The following is a 26,755-nucleotide window of genomic DNA, read 5'->3' as shown; positions in this document are numbered from 1 at the left end:
GCTCTTCCTTATATAATGTGATAGAAAACTTTTCCAAGAAAAAAGAATGGAAGAAAACTGCATCTTCAATTTTGTCTAACCTAGCAACTTGAGCATGCCTTAACACATCATCCTTGAGTGGAAACTTGTTGATGATGCAGTCAAAGGCAGCACAAAACTAGTTTCTCACTGATGAAAAGAAAAGGGATTTTTCTGTATCCTGCAGATCATTCATTATGTTCAAAATCTGAATGCCAATAACTAACTCATGATCACTTAAATTATTTCTTCCCCCATGTGCAATATTAATATCACACCCATATACTGTGCAAAGGGCAAATTTTCTCCCTTTCTTGATTTTAGTATGCATAGAAAACCAACAGGATATGATTCCTTAAATGTCTGGAAGTAATGTTTCTTATTGGATTTATTCATGATAATCTCCAATAGGTATATAGCATATGATAATATCAGAACAAATGTCTCAGTATCTACTGAAACATCGAAAGAAACCTGGATCACTGAACGTCACATAAAATGATAAACACTCAAGGCAATCAAACACTTCATTAAAACATGTCAAAGCGCATAAAGTCTTAAACCATTAAATGAACACAGCACCAACCTTGTGAACAAAGAATATGCACATGGTACAAAGCAGACACACACGTGGAATGAATGTAATTCTTCTTCTTCTTTATAATTTAATGAGCTTTGCTGATAGTGGTATACCCAGTCACTGGAACAAATGTAATTAGTCCAACGAATACAGGAAACTGCAAAGCACAAAGTTTTAACACAAAAACTCGAACACCTCATTAAAATATGTCATAACCTTAAAAGGCCAAAACATTCAAGGAACTCCAACTTCGTGAACAAAGGACAACACTCACGTGGTCAAAGTATATGGGTTAAAACACAATAAGCGAACGGAGCGAAACAATTTGTGGAGCAGAGCTTGTCGACACCGAAGATTCACACGGAAGAATTGTTATCCCGGCCTAAAATTAAATTCCAATAATGACACAAATATCACACGGTTAAAAATACCAATCATATCAAAGAATGAGTAATCGACTATCGTGGACTTGCCTTCAACCCATGCAAAGAATTGATTGTACGGAAGTGGAGTGATTATCGAATGTTAACGTTTCAAATTTTTGTCCGCGAAGTCGTAAAATGCACCATCCATCTGAAAAACTGTAAAATGCTGCAATTTCCGTAAATTTTACGGATAAACTGTAAAAGTTAGCAGGTATGCACTACACTTATATTTCTCAACAAAGTTATTCAAGCATTTGATATCATAATTTATAATTTTCATTTCCGTGTTCACATTTGACTTAAATGATAGGAATCAGTTGAGGAATGTTCCACCATTCAACACTTTATATAATGTGTATCATTTATATTTTAATAAATAATTTAATTATGTCACACTCTTACAACAGATATCACTTTAACCATACTGACAAAATCCTCCTTTGAATATTGACATGTACTGTACTTTCTGTCCTTAAACTGATCACTGTCCAGATTTCTTTCCATCAACACCCAGTCAGTACCTTTCCCATTTTGTAATAGTCACTGAGCCAAGGTTTAGTTTCAATGACTTGTGCAACTGTGCACCATCTATTAGTGGGAGAATAAACTACCGGATACATAAGTTGCAGCAAGCTGTGTTCGCTTGTTTCTAAGCAATAAGATAGGGAAACTTGCTTTTTGATTTATCCTCGTACAAAGGGACTAGGAGGCACATTCAGAATATCAAGATGTAACATGATACTTTACTTACCAAATGAGTACTGACTGTAAAGCAACTCTGGTGGTGGTTTGTCATTCAGGTCTGCATCAGAGATGCCCAAAGGATCCAGTTTAGCAACATGATGGCCTCGGACCTTTAACAATGTAAAATTAGGTATCAATTATATAGTGATGATGCAGGAATACATTTATCAAGTGTAGAACAATTTTTAAAAGCAAACACACCACTTTGTTGGAGCACTTTCTTCTGTGGATTCAACAACCAACTCTAGAGTGAACACTAGCACATCTGTTACCAACATTTAGGTTAGAAAGGCACTCTTGTATTGTGTGGTCATAGAGTACATGAGATTTGAACTGTGTGCCCATCCATAAAAAATGTTTGTGTTTGAGAGAGAGAGTTCACTTTCTATATTTGTACTAATGGGGTCAAAATTGAATTTACAATAATTTTCTAGTGTGTAAATATTTTCTGAGATAATGGTACTAACTTCGTATTTTTAAATGGAATTTCTGTACATTTATTTCTATACTTGACATATGAGAAAAGGACTCTTCAAATTCTGAGGTGTGATTATTTTTAAAATCCATTAATTCTCAAGAAATGATTTTCAAATGTGCTTCATTTCACACAAAAGTTGACCACACTTTTTAAATTAATGCTGCCTCTTTTAAAAGTCGCTGCATCTCAGTTTCACCTTTACCTATTATCTATGGTGAAGCTTTAATCATGCAATGTTATTATTTATGCGCACAGAAGAACAAATATGTAGCTCTTAGAGGGAGGTGAGGGAAGATTATCACTTAGCCTCCTGGTAAGTGATTCAATGACAAGTCAGTGTGAAAAGACAGAGCAACTGTGTTCCTAGTCTTTTACCAACAATATTAATCTTTATCTGAATTTATCTTTTCCAGTGTTTATTTGGCTTTCATTTTATTGTATGCTTTCAATATTAAGACTGGAGATCTGTCAAGATGGCCTCCCCTCAATCAGTGTTCTACCTGCCCTCTTGATGAAGATCAGAAGAGCTTGCTGGGGACAGAAAAGAGATGCATGCAGAGAACTGATGCTGATGAGGGCCTATCTACTTGGAGACAGCAGTGTATGAAAGATGTGGAGATTGTCCTTGTCCTTTTGTACTTTCATGTTTGTCCTCTCCTCTTTCTATTGCTGCCCCTTCCCAAACTAACCTGTCATTGTATTTATACTGTTATATGTCCCCTTCCATGATCCTATTTTTCATTATACAATATATTATAGTAAAACCTTGTTAAGACATTTCTGCAGAGGACAACAAAATGGAACATGTTAAGAAAGAAAACACATTACTGAATATACGAATAAAATCTATCCAAATGGGATATGGAAATGCTAAGATATAATTTTTCTGACATGAGGGCATTTTACATCATGTATCCGCAAGTACAGTGAAAACTCTATAATTTCTAAAAATGAGAGGAAAGTATTAAAAGGTGTGCAAAACACGAGAGAACAAATATGAAAACCTTTTCCGCTGGGACTTATAAAATGAGTGCGCTGAAAGGTATGAAAAACACCAAGCAACAAATATGAAAACATGTGCACAGGTGCCAATAAAAATAAAGTATTATTGCAAACCACACTCTTTCTAAACCAAATATTAGTAGAAGCGTTTTATTTTGGAGTGAGTTATTAAACATTATTTCCTGGTCACACTCTTAGACAATGAACTGGAGGTTACACTCAACCATGTATGACTGGAAAAAATGACTCTGGCCGCCAATCTGAATAACCTTCAATCAACTCGAGGGATAGAGTTGAAACTCAAAGGTACGAGTTCAACATTTACCTCTGTGCACTTTAAGATGCAGACGCCAGTCCACTTTCTGACAGATTTTATCTTCATTAGTGAGGAATTCCACGACTTCCTGTATCAATAACTAGGCTATCTCAAGTCGAATGTGTACCACGCTAGTCAATTTCACACGATTATTTTCCTAATTTACAGGCTACTGTATGAAAACAAATATTCGCTACACTTCACTGGGCCACTTAACATAATATAAATTTCTAACTTCTGAATGCAATGCGAAATACAAGTACAAATACGCTCACTGTGTTATTCAGGAATCTAGCTGCTAACCGGCAAGCAAAACTTAACATTCCAGAGGTTACCGGCTTGCTTCCTGAAGGTGCAATTTTTCCTGTGAACAGGAATTTAAGGGTTTTTTTCCGTAATCACGCAACTGTGGCAGGGATGAATTGATCTGCGAGGTCGTATTCATTCCTTATGGATTCACAAACCCTGTGAAGGGCATGAACTAAGCATGTCACATGATAGATAGATAAAGCCTTTATTTTCTGTGGCGAAGTTAGGGCTCTTGGCCCTTTCTTACACTTAACCACACACATATTGTTATTATTCCATAATCATATTAAACCAATATTTAATTTATTGTGCAATAATATATCATTTTCACACACAATCACTCGTTCCACTCATACAGGTACTGTACCTTGCTGGAAGCACTTAACGAGGAACTGCTGGTAGGAGGTTTTAAATATACTTGGTTAACAGCTGAAACCATGGATGGAGCTTGGTCCATTAACCACAAGAAGTAGTATTTCAAACTCGATACCAATATGCCAGAGTTTTTGGTACAAGTCCATAATTGATTGCGTTAGTGTACTGGCATCGGCTTTCGGCAGTTCATACATTTTTAACAACATGGGTTTAACGTTCTCCACTGCTAATGGAAAAACTAAAATGTTCAAAACATATCATTCCATTGAGTCTATGATTTCATCCACAATGGTTCCCACATCGCAATCAGACTACTTTCTCCTTGATTCTTTGTATCGTTTCTTGGTAAACAGGCTCCATGTACTTTTTTCTTAAAGTACCCTCCTCGGGCACTGACATTTTTGTATATTTTTTAAGAAATCCCTTGAAGGCTGGATGGTTCACCTTACTGATTGAAATTCCTGCTTTTATAAGAGTTGCACACAAATCAATGTTTAATTCCTTCAAATTTTGGCTTTTTGAAGAACTCAGCTGAAACACATTTCATAACAGAGGTTGCCGCAATTCGTTTGCTTGAAGAGTCTTATTCATTTGATGCTTAGAGCTGGAAGTGTGTTGTCTGATGCAATATCACTGGTGTTTTTCATCTAACAAAATTCTTGAATCAGAAATAGTACATCGCATAACAGTTCCATCAGTGTCTATGAAATCTTGTTTGAATTTCTGAGCCAGAGCATTAAATCGGGCACTGGACACCTTTGTTATGGTAAAATTTAGCAGTACACTCATTTAGTAATGTAATAAAGTGTTAACACAAGTTCACTTGCTAACTCAATGAAACTATCACACAACTCTTGCGCTCACTCTCTTACTTGCTGTCCACACTCTCTTATAACACCGGAACAGTTACCAGAATGTTCTCATTCACGCTGGAACTGCAGTCTCAGCGATTTCTAGTAGCTTCGACCAGAACTCGGTCTCAATTCTTGGAACTACGCAGGTGTGGTTGCCGACATCTCTGCACCACCAGCCTCCACCTCCATGCGAACAGATGACGTCTCTCACAGTAACAAACTCACATTCACGAACAACAGGCTACTGATTCTGGTGGGATAGAATCGCTCATTGTCAATTGAATTATTGTGGGCTACATTATAGTGGTAAAGCGAGAGAAAGAGGTTTTGTCGAACACACAATTATTTTCCATTGTCGCACGTGTTTTTTCAACTCCTGCACGGTGTTTACTGAAAGAGGTAGGCTTATTATTTGCGCGTACACAGCAAGCTGAGGAGACGTAAATTGAAGGTTGAATATTTTATATTGATTAGAAATCTTATAGAATAAACTGGAATTACACTTAAAAGAAAAAGGAGGGGAAAAGGGGATTATGGGCATGGTTGGGGGTAAAAGGGATAAAGGTGCATGAAAAATGCCTCTTTTTGCAACTAGAAACAAAATTTCTCACTGTTATATCTTTCTGAACAGCTTTGATTTACCCAACCAAAAAAGCTGCACACCTAAAAATCCTAACCATGTTAATAATAAATAGTAATGTTATTGTTTTGTTTTTTATATACCACTAACTACTGTTATGGTTTGTGGAGAAGCCGAGGTACCGGAATGTAGTTCCACAGGATTTCTTTAATGTGCCAGTAAATCTACCGACACAATGCCGACGTATTTGAGCACCTTCAAATACCACCGGACTGAGCCAGGATCGAACCTGCAGCACGTTTTCTTGTTGATTTTGTCAGTGATTTAGTTGTTTAACGAGTGACGGCAGGAAAAGTTTCCTGTCGAGTTCAAGGTTTCCCACTTCATTGCACGCCTTTAACACTTCTGTGCCGAAGTTCCTCTCCCCACCCCTCCTCAACAAGTTACCTTTTGTCGGTGGCACCTTGCCAAAATGAGTCTTGAAAGCGTCCATGATGTCAACCATGCATTTTCCGCTATGTGATTGCTCATGAACCCATAGCAGCAACAAGTCTTTCCTAAACACTGACAGAGAATCTTCGTAGCTTAGTGACGATCATGAAATATAGTATTGTAATGGGCAGAAGACTAATAATTACTTATGGATGTTGGGCCAACTGCGCCATCGGTATTTCTCATACAGTAGAGATTACACAGTGCACACACAAGGAAAATGATACAAGGGGCAGGGGAAAATGCAGATGGTACATATAGATAATTTATATAGATACATCAATACATCGTTAAATAACTTTCAACGGAAAGTTGCCTGATTTTAAATATAATTGAAGGGAGCCTACAATTTTAAAATAAGGAGAGTATAAGAAGAAAAAACCTTAAATCTTTACAAATATACAGTATGTATCAACATACTCTCCTTTTCCTGTGCTAAACATTTTTTTTTTTTTTTTTACAATTTGCTTTACGTTGCACTAACACAGTGTCTTATGGTGACGATGGGATAGAAAAGAGCTAGGTGTGGGATGGAAGTGACTGCAGCCTTAATTAAGGTACAGCCCCAGCATTTGCCTGGTGTGTAATGGGAAACCATGGAAAACCACCTTCAAGACTGCCGACAGTGGGGTTCGAATTCACCATATTCTGAATGAAAGTTCACAGCTATGTGAACCAAACCGCATAGCCACTTGCTCAGTGTTAACGAAACTGAAGGGGTTAGAGGAAGAGTTAGCTACCTATAAGCAGGACCGAATCATTCTCACATCAAAACCAGAAGAGGCATTATCAGAGCATATAGACTGTTAAAATTGCAAAAGGAAGATAACCTTATTAAATTCTTAATATTCAAATGTTACAAAAATTGACTGCCTAGTTCTTTCCAGACCATAAATGGAAGAAATCATAACACAACAATGTAAAATACCCTAGAACACAAAACTTAAAATAAGATGAGAGGTACAATTATTTAAATACACCAATTCTAGGTATCACAACCAAGAAACTAACACAGTGTACACTTCTTATGAAGATGCAATAAAGATGAGCAAATATACATATCAGTACAAAAGCCAGAGTATAAGTTTAGTGACATTATATGATTCACACTTCATGTCACAGAACAATTTTCAGATATTGTTGATTCACAGCTTTTCATTTCCAAAGCATGTCTTAAAAATAAAGATATGCTGTATATAGGTTTTTAATGTATATTGTAACTACACTAGCTTAGACCTTTATCCTTTTGCCATTTGATAAAATATTTAGACAGTTAGCTAAACTTAAACTAAATCCTTTCATGAATAGATTAATTTGGCAGAACGTTAGGTTAAGTCCAGAGCTAAATAAATTCCATATTGCAAGGGAAAGCTTTGAAATATCTGCATAAGTGAACGCTAGGCATTCATGCTGAAACAAGACAGCTAGTTAAGCACAAATGTTCAAGTCCGAAGGTGGGCTGGAACAAGATTATACTCTCACTCTTTTCCCTACTTTGTAGGAGGAACCGAGATGCCAGCTGTCCTATTTTAGCTGAGTCCAGATAGTGCAGCATCTACTCTCTTTCACAAAAGTTGATCACAGACCGATTTGCAAGCTAGAATTAACTGCTTTTATAGCACAACAAGTGGGCAGAGAAAAGAGGAAAAGGTATGAAATCACTTCACAGAACCAATCACAACACAATCGAACATTCAGGAATAATCTCTGCGCTCATTATGTGCTGAGGTAGGAAGAGGTGATGTCACAGCTGAAGGCAGGCTGAGATGTGGTGGTGGTGATTATTGTTTAAAGAGGAAGTACAACTAGGCAACCATCCTCTATATAACACTAATCAGAGGAAAAACATGGAAGGGACACGACACTTCGAAAAATGAGGGTATCGGCCAAAGGAAGACAAGGGCCACGAAGGGCATGAAAATGAAAGACTCCCTAGGCCTCCATACATAATACCGTCAGGGTCTGAAAAGAACAAGAGTTGACCAAGGGAGGTCGGATAGGATAGATGAAAGCGAGGAGCCTGGCACAAGTAAGTGGAAGCAATGCCAGGACTCAGCTAAGGGCCCCGATTTAAATGCGGACAGGATGAACAATAGTTATTGTAGCATGCAGTGCAACGTGACCAGAATCCTTTGAAGAGCTGAATATTGCTGGCAGATAAGAAGTGAGTACATGACATTACAACAATAAAAACGCTTGTATCAACCATTCCGAAATATTACCAACTATGGCTAGCTATTTGTTATGTTGTGGTTTCCCTTCTGAGTCCATGAGATATCCCCTGTAATCTTACCTTGAATCAGAGTATTACCAATACAATTTTCATGCACAAATTTCTTTTGTAAAAGAAGGTAACTGGTGTACTGGGACATTTCACCCACTCTGTAGAAAAATGTTGCAATGGATATATCCCCACAAAGATATTGTGGAAAAGAGTAAAATATATCACATTTTTGTTACTGGTAGTTCCTTTCCTGTTAACTGCTCATCTTCCTTAGATGACAAAAAATACAGAAATATTTGTTTTATTGTGAAAGCTCAGATTATCAAAATAAAAGAAATGCTAAATTTCAGAGGAAATTGGTAACAATAAAAAAGAACACAAGGGGATAGTCATTTTTAAAATATCACAGAAATATAGATCACCCCATAAATCAATTTAGTATCAATAATACAAAAACAGGCCATTTACCTGATATGATTGAATAATATTTTGCACAGCTAAATGATCATCAATAATCTTATCACTGACTTGATCAAGTACAGGATATCTTGTTCCTCCCAGGTAAGGTACCAATCCTTGCAACCTAGAAGGAATTTGTTTTTTATCGTGTAGTCGCGAAAATGTTGGCGACTGGTAGGTTTCACCAGGAACAGAACCTGCAGAAATTCTCCGAAAGAATATATCCCATGACTGCAAAAGAAAAAGAAAATTTTCCTTATTAAAACCATACCTTATTATTCACGATTGTATTCAGTAACATGAGTGCTTATATACCAATAACTACGAACATAGAACGAACTAGGAAGCGATTCCCTTCTAGTAGTTCCAATTTTGGAGAAAGATTCACAAATGCCTATGGCTACCATTCTATATTACACTCTGTAATCATACCTGCCAACTTTTGAAAAAGGTATCAGTAAAACTCACACGTGACAAAAAAAATCTAAATTTTCGATATACCCCAGCTTGACGAAAATAGTAATACTTCTGGGCTACAAATTACAATAATTCATGCTTTAAACAGGATACTTCAGTGAAATCATATCTACTTACATCATACGCCAATGATTTGTAGATGAACATAACAATCAAGAAGAAATCCATATTAAACAGCAGCAGGCATGGTGAATATTATTCTAGAGCATACAAGACAGGACTTCCTTGACAAATTAAGCAGACATGCGATAACCGAAAAAGGCTTTATACAATAAAACTTGTTTATACAGATATGCGATAATTGAAAAAGGCTTTATACAATAAAACTTGTTTAACGTAACACAGGCAAGAAATAATATAATACACACTGCAAGTCACACACTTGTTCGACTTTAAAATCACAGTCGTGACCTTTTTAGCTTCCTGCAAAAAGTCTTGAGAAAATGTTTTGTCATAACAGGAACCAGAACTCCTGGTCTTCAAAATAGAAATAGACTCCAGAGATTCATTGGACATGCATGATCTGAACTCTGTTCTATTTTTCTTCACAAGGCTGAAAACACATTCACATTCTGCATTGCTATGGGGTATGGTGAGAATGGAGAGCATTACCTTAGAAATTCAGTTATACTTCAGAAGTCCATCGGCTCCATGTATTCTTGATATTTGTGCCCAACTGGAATCACTTGCAGCATCTTGATTTGCAGCCGAAGTGTCATCTACCTGAAGAGGTGTGGACTGCCTCTGAAGCTCATTCATCACCTCGTCTGTAGTTTCATTCTCTTCCTTGCATAACATGATAGGAAACTTTTCCAAGAAAAAAACGCATGGAAGAAAACTGTGCATCTTCAATGTTGTCTAACCTAGCAACTTGAGCATGCTTTAACATAATCATCCTTGAGTGGAAACTTAATGATGATGTAGTCACTGGCAGTACAAAAGTAGTTTGTCACTGATGAAAAGAAAAGGGATTTATCTGTATCCTGGAGATCACTCACTAGTTCAAAGTCTGAATGCCAATAACTAATTCATCATGACTTAAATCATTTCTTCCACTATGTGTAATTTTAATATAATGCCCACATAACGTGCAAAAGGCAAATTTTTCTCCCTTTCTTGATTTTAGTATGCACGGAAAATTGAAAGAATAAGATTATTTAAATGTCTGGAAGTACTGTTTCTCACTGGATTTATTCATGATAATCTACAATAGAAATGTAGCGTATGAAAATGTCCGAGAACAAATGTCTCGATATGTACTGAAAATCAAAATGAACCTGGATCATTGAATGTCACATAAAATTATAACAAACACACAAGGCAGTCAAACACTTCATTAAAACATGTCACAACACACAAAGTTTTAAACCATTAAATGAACAAGACGCCAACCTCGTGAACAAAGAATATGCACATGGTAAAAAGCATAAACACACACGTGGAACGAATGTAATTATTCTTCTTTATAAATGAATGGGTTTCGCTAATAGCAGTATACCCAGTCACTGGAACGAATTTAATTAGTCCAACGAATACAGGAAACTGCGAAGCACAAAGTTATAACACAAAAACTCAAACACTTCATTAAAATATGTCATAACCTTAAAAGACCAAAACTTTCAAGAAACGCTAACTTCGTGAACAAAGAACAACACTCGTGTGGTCAAATGATATAGGTTAAATCACAACAAGCGAACAGAGCGGAACAAATAATTTTCGGAGCAGAGCGTGTCGACATCTAAGATTCACACCAAAGAGGATTCACACAGAAGAACTGTTATCCCGGCTTTAAATTAAATTCCAATAGCAACACAAACATCACACGATTAAAAATACCAATCTCATCAAAGAATGAGTTATCGATTATCGTGGACTTGCCCTCGACCAAGACCGAACGTGCTTCGAACCACGCAAACAATCAATTGTACGGAAGTGGAGCAATTATCGAATGTTAACGTTTCAAATTTTTGTCCGTGAAATCATAAAATGACACAGTCCATCCATAAAACCGTAAAATATGCAATTTCCCAATTTCCGTAAATTTTACGGATAAATCATAAAAGTTGGCAGGTATGTGTAATATTAACATTTGTGTTGTATTAACCTTATACATAGGCTGTACAGAAGTCTTCCCAAAATTTGTGAGTGTGGCAAGACATACAAATGATCTCTTTTACTGACTGTAAACCTTTTCATTAACACTGCAAAGGAACGAGACATGTTTTGTGCATATGCCATTAGTCTGTACAAACTAGGCCAAATAATCATGTTATTTTCACAAACTCTGGTTGGCAACACTTCTGCACATCTCAAATTCTTTGGTTTTGCTTCAGACTTCCATTAACATCAATCTGGTCAGTTAGGTACCACATCATAATCATTACATGTAATCTGTAACCATCAACAGTTTCAAATGTGCCTTTTACAATAAACAAGAGAGAACAATACCTAAAGGGAAAAGTATTTTCAACTATGACTTGCAGAAAAAATATCAATTTATCAAAAAGACACATTTGGACAGTGATGTCTCACGTAAAACATATAAAGGAACTTCAGTGTCACACATGGTGGTGCTAGCATCAAAACAAAACAATGAACATCTGCATGCCAACAATCTGCTGAAATAAGAACATGTTCTTTGAAAGTGATGACCTGCCAATATCTAGAGAACTTCAAACGACTGCACATGAAGGAATCTGGGGCTATCATATGATTAAAGAAAATAAACATTTCTGTGACCAATAGCTCCTCAAATCTAATTCAAACTTGTTTTGAGCCAAAATTTTCATGTGCACGTATTACATGGGAGGCCACTGTTATAGAAGTGTTTGCACCTTTTTTCTATGCAGGAAATAGAACAACAATTAGCAGAGATATAGTGCTTTATCATGCTACCAGACTCCACATCACAGATACGTGAAATTGTTTCCCATTCTCCATTTCTTCACTCATACCATATATATATGTTGTAACCGGAATTAATGATAAATTATTATATTAGAATAATAACAGTAAGTTATTTATTAAATTGACCACCTAATCAATACAATAAGTCTTGTCTTGGATGATTTACATTGATCTCATCATCATCATCATCATCATCATTTCCCTTTATCCAGCTGTAGCCGGGTAGGGGTAAATATGGTTCCTCTCCACTTTCTTCGGTCTTACCACCACTCCTCCTCCAAAACTGTGTCCCAGTCCAGGTTTCTTTCTATAATGCTGCGTTGGATGGTATCCTTCCATCTCAATCGTGGTCGTCCACGGCCTCTCCTTCCTTGGATTTGCATTTCCATCACCTTTTTTTGGCATTCTTTCGTTGCTCATTCGCTTTATGTGCCCAAGCCATCTTAGTCGGCTCTTCTCTATTCTATCATTCATTTTTTCCACTCCAATTTCTTCCTGGATTTTCTCATTCCTTATTTTGTCTCTTCTGCTCTTCTGTATCATACTCCTCAAGAACTTCATTTCGGCTGCCTGTATTCGACTCTCATCCTTGTTTGTCATTGTCCAAGTTTCTGCTCCGTAAGTTGTTATGGGTACGTAATACATCTTGTACATAGTATCCTTTGCTTCCGTTGGCACATCTTTGTCCCATAACATGTTTCTTACACTATGATAGAAACAACTTCCAGCTTGAATCCTTTTACTAATCTCAGCATCCAGTCAAGCATTCTCCATTAATTCACTCCCCAGGTATTTAAACGTTTCCACTACTTCCAGGGGCTTGTCTGCAAGTCTAATCTGACCTTTCCCTTCTTTCTCCCCTCTAGTCATAACAAGAGTTTTACTCTTTTCTACACTTACTTTCAATCCACAATCTTCCCATTCACCACATTCAACTGTTCTTGAACCTTCCTGTCGTCTTCTCCCCAAATCACAATATCATCTGCAAATAACATCATGTTCATTTCTCTTCCTCCATATGCTGCTTTTACTGTTCTCGTGATGTCATCCATTACTATTGCAAACAGGATTGGTGATAGAACACTTCCCTGTCTCAGCCCACTAGTTATTTTGAACCAACTTGTCCTGCCAACTTGTGTTTGCACGCAACTACAACATTCCTTATACAATGCCATGATCATTTTTATTAATCCCTGTCCAATTCCTTTTTGCACCAGACTGTCCCAAACTTTCGTCCTGGGGACACTGTCATATGCCTTTTCAATGTCAATGAATGTCATCACCATATCATTCCCATACTCCCAATTCTTTTCCATTAGTTGTCTCATAATGAAAATGGGCTCTATTGTTGACCTTCCACTTCTGAAACCAAACTGATTTCCCTGTATCTGATTCTCAACCCTCAACCTCCTGATGTTCTACCACACACCTTTTCTGCACATCCAACCAGTGCTTCCTTAAATCTTTTCCATTCCTCTTCAACATTCCCCACCTCTGTCCTGGGTACCAAGGGTATTATTTCCCTTTGAAATTCTTCTTGTATGCTTTTCTCCTTCAACTTCCATACTTTAATTCTTTTCTCTCTTCTTAATTGGGTTTTTTCAATCTTTCCAACTTTCAATTTTCCTATCACAACTCTATGGTCTCCACCAAAGGCTTCTTCAGGCATGGCTGTTACATCTACAAGGTTCTTCCGGTGTTCTTTCTCTATGATTATATAATCAATCATGGTCTTTGTTTGTCTGTCTCCCCAACCATACCTTGTAATCTTCTGACTGTTCTTCCTAAACCAGGTGTTTCCAACAATCATTTGATTCCTCATGCAAAAATCCACCAACAACTCGCCTTCTGGATTTACATTTCCATATCCAAAGGGCCCTACAACATCTTCCTTTCCTTGTCTTTCCATTCCAACTTGTGCATTTAGATCTCCCATCAATAGTACTTCCTTATCTTCTATCTGTCTCTCCACTTCCTCTAAGAAGTCCTCTAGATGTACATCTATGCAACCAGTTTGTGGGGCATACAACTGAAATAGATCTTTCATGCCATTTTCAAACTGGAGTCTCATCATCATCATCATCATCATCATCATCCTATCACTGATGTACTTTGTATATTCCACATATTCTTGGATTTCTCTTCTAAGTATGATGGCCACTCCATTTTTTACTTCAGGTCCTCCGCTGTAATACAGCCTGTATCCTTCTCTCAGAGGGATCTCCCCTGTACCCCTCTTCTTGGTCTCGCACAGTCCAAGTATGGCTATATCTTTCTCTATCATGAAGTCAACCAGTTCTTCTGTCTTTCCCGTCAGTGTCAGTACATTTACTGTTGCAATTTTGATGTAGTTTGGTGCTGGTTGCCCATTTTTCACAGTTTCCCCAGCACCTGAAGAGCTGCGCGTCGCTTTTAGCAGGGGACGCCCTAACCTTTTCCGAGGCACCATATCTGCTTTGTCCATATAGGCTATTGTTACGATGGGCTTGCCACACCCAAAGGCATTTTATACCTACTGCCAGGTTCAAAATTAGGCCGCCCCTAACATGGAGACAGACGCCTTTCGTTGCCGCTCCTCTGGAGTACAGACGCTATGGGTATGCCCCTTCCGCCATCTCCGCCATACCAAAGTCCACCTTCTCCGCCGTAGATGCCGTTGAGGTCTTCACTCGTAACCCTGAGCTGAGACCCATACCAGATGTTACACACCGGGTCAGTATGCTCTGGGACTCATACGCAGGGGCGCCACTCCCTGGGTAGGGCTGCCTCCGAAGAGGGTCCCTACCTGCTACTTGTTTTACATTGATCTATTAACTAAAAATGGTACATGTTTCGCCTAGTATGAAGGCATCATCAGCCACTCTCTTAACCTTGGAATAAAAATAAGCACTTGATTAACATATAATAAGATGAAATTAATTTTAAAAAGTCTTGAAGAGACTTAAACTAAAATTAACATTAAAAATAACAATGTTGGTTTTAAAAATTTTTTTACAATATGATTAATTACAATGGTGAAAGTATTAAAATTATTGACATTAAAAGGCTGCTATTACAAGTAAAATGGACAAAGCAACAGACTGATGAACAAGTAGCAAGATCGCTATAAAATTAAGTTGACCGATTGGCGGTTACAATTAGACTCTGATGAGAATGACAATCAGTTGTATTTATTCAAAAAGTAATACTGAGAAAAATAATGTTGATGGTTGGTCAAGAGATCACTATATTCGTTTCTAGGAGACAAAAGACGACAGTCATAGGCATATGGTAGAGATGTAGAACACATTGATGAGAAGATACAAAGTTGTAGATTAAAGGTTGAAGAACAGTGTTAAAATTGGACCTCTATAGAATTCACTAGAAGCAATCTGGTTATTGTACTCACACTGCTATGAAATTCTATACTTTTATCATTATGCAATATTTAATGTTCATCTAACATCTTAAACACCATTGTAAAATTGATGTGATATATAATTTAACTATATTTATAGATTCACTGGCAATTTATGTACACTAAACTGGGACATTTTATTGACTATTTTAATCTAATAGATCGATACCACGATATATTTTAATCTCATATAACATTTCATGCATTTAACCATACAATGAATATTATTGCATTGTACATATAGTTCACTTAATTAATTTTATTACTTCACAAGAAGATATTGTTCCAGGACATTCGACATATAAAGTGTACTTTATTTAGTCTGATTATGACCTGAATAGGATCGAAACTAGTCCCTAGCAACGCATTGTGATGTAAACATTCTGTTTAACTAAATTATATTATATTATAAATTATATGTAAATTAAGTGTAATGCCAGTTCAATATGGAACGAAAAATGAAATTTATAACCCTTGATTAGCCTCAGAAAACAGGTGCCCAGCTGAGCACCTCTGCTTTACAGCATCTACAATGTGTGCATCATGTAAAAGTTCTTGAAAGAATGGGAAAGACATCAGTTAATAAGGTCAACTGCCTCAGATATGCCATTGACATAGTATGGTTGCATCATCTCAAAAAACACTAGAAGAGAACATGAGGAAGCTGGAGGCAACGATCTGAGAATATGGCGAAACAGTGAATACAACCAAAGACTCCAGAGTGAAGTGTTAGACAAAATACAAAATTTCTAAATAAATACGCTTTTGTAAAATCTTAGCTAGTACAATTTTCTAGCATGTGCTTTCTACATATTACCCTGGTAGTTTATTCTTATATTGGGCAGGGCAAGTAATGGCCAATGTCAAGTTTAGTTTAATTTTTCACTGCTTCTCTGTTACAGCATTATAGGGAAAAACCTTCACAAAATGTAGTATTAAAGTTAAGAGTAAGGATGTCACTTACAGTGGAAAGAAGGCAGCTAATCTTTTGCATGTGGTCTTCTCGTAGCAAATAGGTTGTCACTGAAGTTTTCAGGTAAGTTTAAGTTTGAAGGGTGCGACACTTCCCGTCAGAATAATAGGACTGTATCTTTAATATTAGAGAAATACGGTAAAGAGGAGCATTGTATTTGAGTTTTCGGGTTTTCATATTGACAAAATGTATGATGAAACACTCTTAACCATTTCATTAATGTGGATCAGAAATTAGTACTCTATCCAGTAAATCAAGAAAAATGAAACCTGGAAAACTCATAGCATACCAATATATGGACAGAACAAAGTTCCTGTCCCATTTAAAGCACTAAGTAAAAGATCGACAAAAAGAAATCATACTCATGCTAAGGGATGTTTCCATCAATATATATAGAACTATTCTACTTACAACATGGACACTCTTGGGATCTATTAGCCATGCATTGTACATATCTTCCATATAACTTGAGGATGTACCAGATAGAAATGGCTCAGCTGTAACATCGCCATGCAGTGTACAAGGAGCTGTTGAAGAAGTAGCCATATTTCTTGCCCTCAAGAGCCAAGATGCAAGACATTTTGGATTACTATGAGGAAACACTTGAGTAAATGGAGCCAAATAATTCAAAACTAAATGTAGTCGATACATTGTTCACTTGATTCCTGCAGAACAAATAACTGAAAAAGAAAAAAAAAAAAAAGAAAACCCAAGTCAAAGTTTTTACATATATGAAATTTTAACGTCTTATCAGAATAACATACGCTACATTGTACTGACATTGAATAATGAATGATTAAGAAACTAAAAGACTAAGTAACGCTATCTTAAGATATAAACAGGTTGATTTTCCAAAGGTGCAAACTAAATGTTCATAAAAATAAGATTATAAATCACAGTTCCAGCAAAAAAAAAAAATCCAAAATGTTTCGTAGTAATGCAGTGTTTGTCATAAACCATTTGCTATTTCTCAGTTCTGTGTCAAATTTATCCAAGATAGCAACAGAAGTGACAATTCTCATAATGACAGTCCTTAATAAATGAACAGAGTCATGAGATTCTGTCCACAAATATTTTGCTGGGATGTATGTATATTTGGGAAGCTATTTTAAAATATACTCTACTAATAACAGATTCTTCATTACACTATCAAAGAGAGAATCAATCAATACTGATCTGCATTTAGGGCAGTCGCCCAGGTGGCAGATTCCATATCTGTTGCTTTCCTAGCCTTTTCCGAAATGATTTCAAAGAAATTGGAAATTTATTGAACATCTCCCTTGGTAAGTTATTCCAATCCCTAACTCCCCTTCCTATAAATGAATATTTGCCCCAGTTTGTCCTCTTGAATTCCAACTTTATCTTCATATTGTGATCTTTCCTACTTTTATAAACGCCATTCAAACTTATTCGTCTACTAACGTCATTCCACGCCATCTCTCCGCTGACTGCTCGGAACATACCACTTAGTCGAGCAGCTCTTCTTCTTTCTTTCAATTCTTCCCAACCCAAACATTGCAACATTTTTGTAACGCTACTCTTTTGTCGGAAATCACTCAGAACAAATCGAGCTGCTTTTCTTTGGATTTTTTCCAGTTGTTGAATCAGGTAATCCTGGCGAGGGTCCCATACACTGGAACCATACTCTAGTTGGGGTCTTACCAGAGACTTATATGCACTCTCCTTTACATCCTTACTACAACCCCTAAACACCCTCATAACCATGTGCAGAGATCGGTACCCTTTATTTACAATCCCATTTATGTGATTACCCCAATGAAGATCTTTCCTTATATTAACACCTAGATACTTACAATGATCCCCAAAAGGAACTTTCACCCCATCAACGCAGTAATTAAAACTGAGAGGACTTTTCCTATTTGTGAAACTCACAACCCGACTTTTAACCCCGTTTATCAACATACCATTGCCTGCTGTCCATCTCACAACATTTGAGGTCACGTTGCAGTTGCTCACAATCTTGTAACTTATTTATAACTCTATAGAGAATACCATCATCCGCAAAAAGCCTTACCTCTGATTCCACTCCTTTACTCATATCATTTATATATATAAGAAAACATAAAGGTCCGATAACACTGCCCTGAGGAACTCCCCTCTCAACTATTACAGGGTCAGACAAAACTTCACCTACTCTAACTCTCTGAGATCTATTTTCTAGAAATATAGCAACCCATTCAGTCACTCTTTTGTCTAGTCCAATTGCACTCATTTTTGCCAGTAGTCTCCCATGATCCACCCTATCAAATGCTTTAGACAGGTCAATCGCGATAGAGTCCATTTGACCTCCAGAATCCAAGATATCTGCTATATCTTGCTGGAATCCTACAAGTTGAGCTTCAGTGGAATAATCTTTCCTAAAACCGAATTGCCTTTTATCGAACCAGTTATTAATTTCACAAACATGTCTAATATAATCAGAAAGAATGCCTTCCAAAAGCTTACATACAATGCATGTCAAACTTACTGGCCTGTAATTTTCAGCTTTATGTCTATCACCCTTTCCTTTATACACAGGGGCTACTATAGCAACTCTCCATTCATCTGGTATAGTTCCTCCGACCAAACAATAATCAAATAAGTACTTCAGATATGGTACTATATCCCAACCCATTGTCTTTAGTATATTCCCAGAAATCTGATCAATTCCAGCCGCTTTTCTAGTTTTCAACTTTTATATCTTATTGTAAATGTCATTGTTATCATATGTAATTTTTTTTCTTCTTTTTTTCTTATATACCCTTTTCAATGCACTCCACTAACTAAAATCAAAAATAGCTTTCTGGAAGATGTTGACAAGCTGTTAAAAGGCACAGTCGAAGAAATTATCGGTCTCCCTCATGACCGTACAGATGGAATGATCTATGTTCCAAAGCATTCCCAAGGTTTAGGTCTTATGCGAGCCAAGTGGGAAGCTCCTATACAAAACTTCAATGTCTGCAGCCCTCTTCTTCATGTTAGAGACAATCACCTCCATGCTAGACTTACGGGCAGAAAAGATTATGATGATGACTCTTGCTGTTTAAAGGGGCTTAACATCTAGGTCATTAACCCCTAACACTACGAAATGAGATTAAATGTAATGACAATTTAAAATTCTAAAATACATCCACTGACAAGAATTCAAAACTTGATATGAAAAAGGAATGGATGAATATGAATGTAAAAGAATCAGTAGATCTAACTCACAATATTAAAAGTTAAAAACAATTCCAAAATCAATCCACTGACTAGAATTCAAAAAGGCGACGAACAATGATTATGAACTTAAAACAATCCATGGGTACGACGTGTAATGCCCCACTTTCCCAGAAACTAACTTAAAACAATTGTAGATACTGTACCCGTCCAAATGGTATTTTATTGGATTTAGAGGTTGATTCAATTCTCGTAATGTAACACAGGTCTACGCGTGAATGAGCATCAGCTGTTACCAGGCCGTTCCGCTGCGGACGAGTTAAAACTTTGTCAGGCGGTCAAGGACATCATACGTCATAAGGTTTACGTCACATAGCAAGTGCCGGAGATGAAGGGGAGAGAGATTCCAAAAAACTCTGCTCCAAATTTGGAATAACGAATCACGGTGCAGAACAGTTGTCGACCAATGAGAATTAGTGAAGCCGTTCTATAGTCAGAGAATCATTCTGGAAGGAAGATGAACAGTGTGTTTTTTGTAAGACAGAGAGAGATGGAGTACGATAGTCACTGCTAAAGCTGTTGAAGAAATTAGTTGACTATGAGATGGTACTGCATGACGTTATGGTATTCGAGTGTGCTAATTTAATTTTCTGTTCAGACGGATCAGCCTAGTGCGATATCTCATTGCAGTACATTTGCCTGGGTGAAAGCTTCCAAACCACGGACAGTCACTACAAGACGTTACGTCGAGTTTTGCCACAGAAACTTATGGAATGTTCTGTTAGGTATTACGAGGGAAGATAATAATTGAAATGGAAGCTTCGAGAGTAAACCTGGCCGAGGAACATCATTTTCAACAGTAATATAGTGAAATATTCGAGATTACGACAACTCAATGAAGTGCTGAAAACTGATAAATGAGGTCAAAATTTGAAGCTTTATGTAGGGTGTACCACATTGTAAATCATTGCGCCAGTTAAGTATTGTAAGGCAAACTGTTAGCCTACGAGGGTGGATCCAATTTTAATATACAATTTTAGTTTCAGCAACATCAAAGAAGGCCAGTTGGAATCATGGACCGACCAAGAAGGAAATCCTGGGGAACTCTAAAACACCGCTGGAGTGATTCTACACTATTTGACTGCACAGAAATCCTGATATGTTAAGCCGACGTGTGTGAGCCAGCACAATGAATTTGTTCATCTACAATCCACCATAATCCAGAGGAGGAACCTACATCTACACCTATATTCAAGATGCCGGAGATTTACATCGGAATAATAAGTACTCTTGTCACATTTTCCTTTCTTTTGGTAGATTGCTAGTTGGATTGTATTCATATACAGTTGAACCTGTCTTATACATATATCAAGGAGAAGAGAAAAATCTACTTGTAACTCACAATTACTTAGAAGTCAGATTTACGCAATATATCACATATTTACTGAAACCCCAATGGAATAGACCTACATGTGTAAATCCTTGCAAATAATAAATACATTAAGACAGAAAATATTATTTTGAACTTGGCCCAGCCTTAAAGAAATCAGATAGTTTGGCTTGTTTCACTTTTCTTGCATTAAGAGTATAAATCTCCCTTAGCAAACTTAGTAATGAATTCAGAGCATCTTCACTACAACTTTTTGCACTGATGTAATGCCTACACACTTCGATTGTACTTAACACTTCACTCAATTCAGGTGTCAAGATTCAAGTCGTTATCTCCATCTCCAATGTCACCGTCGATTGCAGCTGGTCCATCACCGCCGTGTTGTTGGCATACATCAGTAATAATCTCTTCATCCGGTAGTTCTCCACATATAGCCAGATTGTCATCGAAATGCACAACAGTATTGAATTCTACACCATCCGGTAGCGTTAGCTCATTGCCAGACAAAGAAGAAGAAATGGATTGATCATCAAAAATACCTTCTTCCAAAAACAACACAGCCACAAGATAACAAGATATAGCTGGGAAGGAAAACATAAGTCGCTCATCGACTATATCATTACTAACAAAGGAGGAGGGAAATATGTAACTGATGTCAAAGTTATCCCCAGTGACAGTATGGACAGTGATCATAGATTATTGATTGCAGACCTAAATCATGTGGCTAACACAACCCCAAAGAAAAGAAAAAGAAAACGTAAAGTAAAGACTTGGAAATTAGAAGAAGCCAAGCTGAAGGAAGAATATAAAATAAGGATACAGGGGCACTTACCAAAAAGGGGAAATGAATACAGTAGAAGAAGAATGGGAAATTTTTAAAGATACTTTGGTGGGTGAAGCTAAAGACCTGTGTGGAGTAACAGGATCGACCATGAAAGAAAAAGAGAGACCTTGGTAGAATGACAGAGTCAGATTGGCTATAAAAGAGAAATTTGGCAAAAAAATATGCTAGACACGAAAAGTAAAGAGATGCACAAGATCCCGGTGGCCAAGAAATAACTAAACTACAGGAACTCTACAGGGCAAAAAAAACTTACAGCTAAGAGGATAGTAAGAGAAGAGAAAGAGAAAAAAATGGAATGAGTTTGTGGAGAAGTTGGAAGAAGACAGCAGACAAAACAAGAAACTTCTTTACAGAGTAATTAAAAACAAGCGAAATAACCTAGAAGACATCAAGGTAATAGAGCAGGACAGTGGATCAGTAGTACGAGATGAAGATGGAATCAGGAGAGAATTCAAGACCTACTTTGACAAGCTCCTGAATGAAGAGGCATCAAATGTAATTCAAAACAGAGAAGAATCTGAAAAAAGTGAAGAGCCCAGTAAAAATATGGAGCCACCAATCAAATGGCTGGAGATAGAGAAGAGCCTTAAAAGTATGAAGAAAGGGAAAGCTGCAGGAATAGATGAGTTAAGTGTGGACATGTTAAGAGCAGGAGGAACCCCAACAATCCAATGGCTATATAGACTCCTAAATGTAGTATGGCAGAAAAATACAATCCCAGAAGACTGGAAGAAAGGTATAATTGTACCTATATTCAAGAAAGGCAGCAGACGGAATTGTACAAACTACCGTGGCATCACTCTCCTCTCTCATGGACTAAAAATTCTGGAAAAAGTTCTAGAGAATAGACTAAGAGAAATTGCAGAATCACTTTTAGAAGAGGAACAATATAGCTTTAGGCCTGGAAGATCAACAACAGATCTTATATTTGCTGTCAGGATGCTGATGGAAAAACATTGGGAAAAAGAGAAGCCTTTATATCTACTGTTCCTTGACATCGAAAAGGCCTATGACAGCATACCAAGGGAGCTTATTTGGGAGTGTCTGAGAAAGCTCAAAGTTCGAGACAGTCTAATTTCAAAAGTTAAGGTGCTTTACGAGTAAACCAGAAGCTGTGTACAAGTCGGTTCTGGACTGTCAGACTGGTTTGAGACAAAAAGGGGAGTACAACAAGGTAGTGCTTTGTCGCCCCTATTATTTATCATTGTAATGGATACCATATTAAAAGCGCTAAAAGAAAAGGGGCAACAACACTTAAAAGCTTTTGCATTTGCAGATGATGTAGTAATTTGGGGTAACTCGGAGAAAGATGTAGAAGAGAGACTGCAGGGGTGGAGTCAGGAGTTTGAGAGATATGGATTAATCATCAACAAGGCTAAAACGGTGATGTTGAAGGTACAGAAGGGTGACAATCAGCCAGAAATCATGCTAAATGGCACTAAGCTGGACAGTGTCAAGAATTTAAGTACCTGGGTAGTATAATGTCCAAGGATAACTTAGCTAAATATGAAGTAAACAGTCGAATCAGCAAAGCAATACATTTTTACCTCCAAGTAAGACAGCTACTATGGGATAAACAAGTACCACTCAAAACCAAGATGACACTGTATAAATCATACTACACCCCTATCCTCACATACAGCCTGGAAGCCGCTACATTAACAAGAAAGGACAACCTGAAACTCCAAGCAGCAGAAATGAAGTTCCTACGCACAATGATCCAGCAGACCAGGAGGGATAAAATCAGGAATGAAAAAGTCAGAAGACGTAGGACTAGAAGACTCCTTATTCCAGAAGATCCAAAAGGCAAGACTGAAGTGGTTTGGTGATGTGAAAATCAATCACTACTGATCTGCATTTAGGGCAGTCACCCAGGTGGCAGATTCCCTATGTGTTGTTTTCCTAGCCTTTTCTTAAATGATTGCAAAGAAATTGGAAATTTATTGAACATCTCCCTTGGTAAGTTATTCCAATCCCTAACTCTCCTTCCTATAAACGAATATTTGCCCCAATTTGTCCTCTTGAATTCCAGCTTTATCTTAATATTGTGATCTTTCCTACTTTTAAAGACACCATCCAAACTTATTTATCTACTGATGTCCTCCCACGCCATCTCTCCACTGACTGCTCGGAACATACCACTTATAGATGTTGATTTATAATGTCCAATAACGGACCATTATATTGGTATACACACCACTTAGTTGAGCAGCTCGTCTCCTTTCTCCCAAGTCTTCCCAGCCCAAAATTTTCAACATTTTTGTAACGCTACTCTTTTATTGGAAATCGCCCAGAACAAATCAAACTGCTTTTCTTTGGATTTTTTTCCAGTTCCTGAATCAAGTAATCCTGGTAAGGGTCCCATACACTGGAACCATACTCTAGTTGGGGTCTCACCAGAGACAAATATGCTCTCTCCTTTACATCCTTACTACAACCCCTAAATACTCTCATAACCATGTGCAGAGATCTGTACCTTTTATTTACAATCATATTTATGCAATTACCCCAATAAAGATCTTTCCTTATATTAATACCTAGGTATTTACAATGTTCCCCAAAGGGAACTTTCACCCCATCAACGCAGTAATTAAAACTAAGAGGACTTTTCCTATTTGTGAAACTCACAACCTGACTTTTATCCCAGTTTATCATCATACCATTGCCTACTGTCCATCTCACAACATTATCGAGGTCATTTTGCAGTTGTTCACTATCTTGTAACTTATTTATTACTCTGTACAGAATAACATCATCTGCGAAAAGCCTTGTCTCTGATTCCACTTCTTTACACATATCATTGATATATAAGAAAACATAAAGGTCCAATAATACTGCCTTGAGGAATTCCCCTCTTAATTTTTACAGGGACAGATAAAGCTTCACCTACTCTAATTCTCTGAGTTCTATTTTCTAGAAACAGAGCCACCCATTCAGTCACTCTTTTGTCAAGTCCAATTGCGCTCATTTTTGCCAGTAGTCTCCCATGATCTACCCTATCAAATGCCTTAGACAGGTCAATTGCAATACAGTCCAATTGACCTCCTGAATCCAGGATATCTGCTATATCTTGCTGGAATCCTACATGTTGGGCTTCAGTGGAATAACCTTTCCTAAACCCAAACTGCCTTCTATCAAACCAGTTACCGGTATTAATTTTGCAAACATGTCTTATATAATCAGAAAGAATGCTTTCCCAAAGCTTACATACAATGCATGTCAAACTGACTAGCCTGTAATTTTCAGCTTTATGTCTATCACCCTTTCCTTTATATACAGGGGCTACTAAAGAATGAGTGCCAACAGGTCTGCAAGAAAGGAGTATGAAATAGAAATCAGGGGAAAGAGACCAGTGGGCAGACCTAGAGAAAAATGCACAGAGTGAAGAAGGATGTAGAGGAGAGAGAGGTCAGGACTGGGAGCGGATTGTAAACGAAGAATGGTTCATGGACAGAACAAAATGGAAGGGGCTAGTATACCACACCTGGGAAGCTGGAGTTGGTCAACGATGATGATTAATAGTTGCACATCAAATGAACCACTATCTTGAACTCAATCGATTGCCACATTACCATGTTAACCAACTATGGAACAAAAAACATAACCACTTACATGGCAAAACGACAACATGAGTTCACATTCTTAACTCGACTAATGATTCTCACTAGCAACTCGACTAAACCACCCCAGACCATCTTTTATATACCTTGCCTGGCCAGGTCTCCAGAAAAGTATGACACAAGATGCTTTCTCATATCTTCTCGAGTTTCCAATAACCTATATACAAATGAACACAACATTGTGTAAAACTCAAGTGACAAAGGTGTGTTCTAGACTTACCCTGCATTGCACTACATTGCATCAAATTTACACATAAATTATATACTATTAATTATGCGTTCCTACAATAAATAAAGTCGTATTAATAAACATACAGCAGAAGTATCGTGACGTAACCTCAAATGTTCTGTTACACAAGACAGATCATACAACATACAAATAATAAATCATACGACCACGATTTATACCAAATAAAGCCTGCACTGACAACCCGTCGTATATAACTATGTAGATGATAATAATAATAATAATAATAATAATAATAATAATAATAATAATAATAGACTTATCTTTATAAATCAAAATACCAGCGTACATAGCCACATCTCACAAGTCATAATAATACCGCCACCTACTGATCGAGCTTGATATTTTCACTATTTACCCATGGGTGTAGAGAATTGTTTGCAAGTTATACCAGTCCATTACACACTTTTATCAAGCCGGGTCGGGGCATTTATGAAATTCCACCTTCCACTTTCTCCTCTTCCATCATTTTGTCCCAGTCCAGGCTGCTGCTTCTTCTTCTTTATTAAATCTATCTACCATGTTCTAGGTCTCCCTCTCGCAGTTATTCCCGTGAACTTTATCTCCACCGAGCTCCATAGCTGCAGTCTCTTAAGTGCGGCCAGTATCCAGTAATCGGGTGATTGTGGGTTCGAACCCCACTGTTGGCAGCCCTGAAGATGGTTTTCCGTGGTTTCCCATTTTCACACCAGGCAAATGCTGGGGCTGTACCTTACTTACGACCACGGCTGCTTCCTTCCCAATCCTAGGCCTTTCCTATCCCATCGTTGCCAGAAGACATATCTGTGTCGGTGCGACGTAAAACAAATAGCAAAAAAAAAAAAAAAACTATCTCCATCATCTATCTTAGTATTCTTTCCTCCTCCCTTCTCTTTACCTGCCCAA

The 26,755-nt window shown here is 37.3% G+C and overlaps 1 protein-coding gene across 1 annotated transcript in view; it reads right to left on the bottom strand.

The window, feature by feature from the left end:
- The window catches only part of LOC136866433 (2-oxoglutarate dehydrogenase complex component E1), a 250,108-nt gene that overhangs the window by 189,933 nt on the left and 33,420 nt on the right, over positions 1 to 26,755 (bottom strand). The window contains exons 2-4 of the mRNA XM_068226528.1: positions 17,022 to 17,290; positions 8,866 to 9,087; positions 1,775 to 1,877 (exon numbers count right to left, since the gene is read on the bottom strand). Of these exons, the coding sequence (XP_068082629.1) occupies positions 1,775 to 1,877; positions 8,866 to 9,087; positions 17,022 to 17,261 (565 nt within the window). The 5' untranslated portion in view covers positions 17,262 to 17,290. The remainder of the gene's footprint in view (positions 1 to 1,774; positions 1,878 to 8,865; positions 9,088 to 17,021; positions 17,291 to 26,755) is intronic.

The sequence above is a fragment of the Anabrus simplex genome, chromosome 1, assembly GCF_040414725.1.
Source record: "Anabrus simplex isolate iqAnaSimp1 chromosome 1, ASM4041472v1, whole genome shotgun sequence".
In the NCBI taxonomy this organism is placed as follows: domain Eukaryota; kingdom Metazoa; phylum Arthropoda; class Insecta; order Orthoptera; family Tettigoniidae; genus Anabrus; species Anabrus simplex.
The sequence above is the reverse complement of the archived record's forward strand: the minus strand, read 5'-3'. Positions and strand labels throughout refer to the sequence as shown.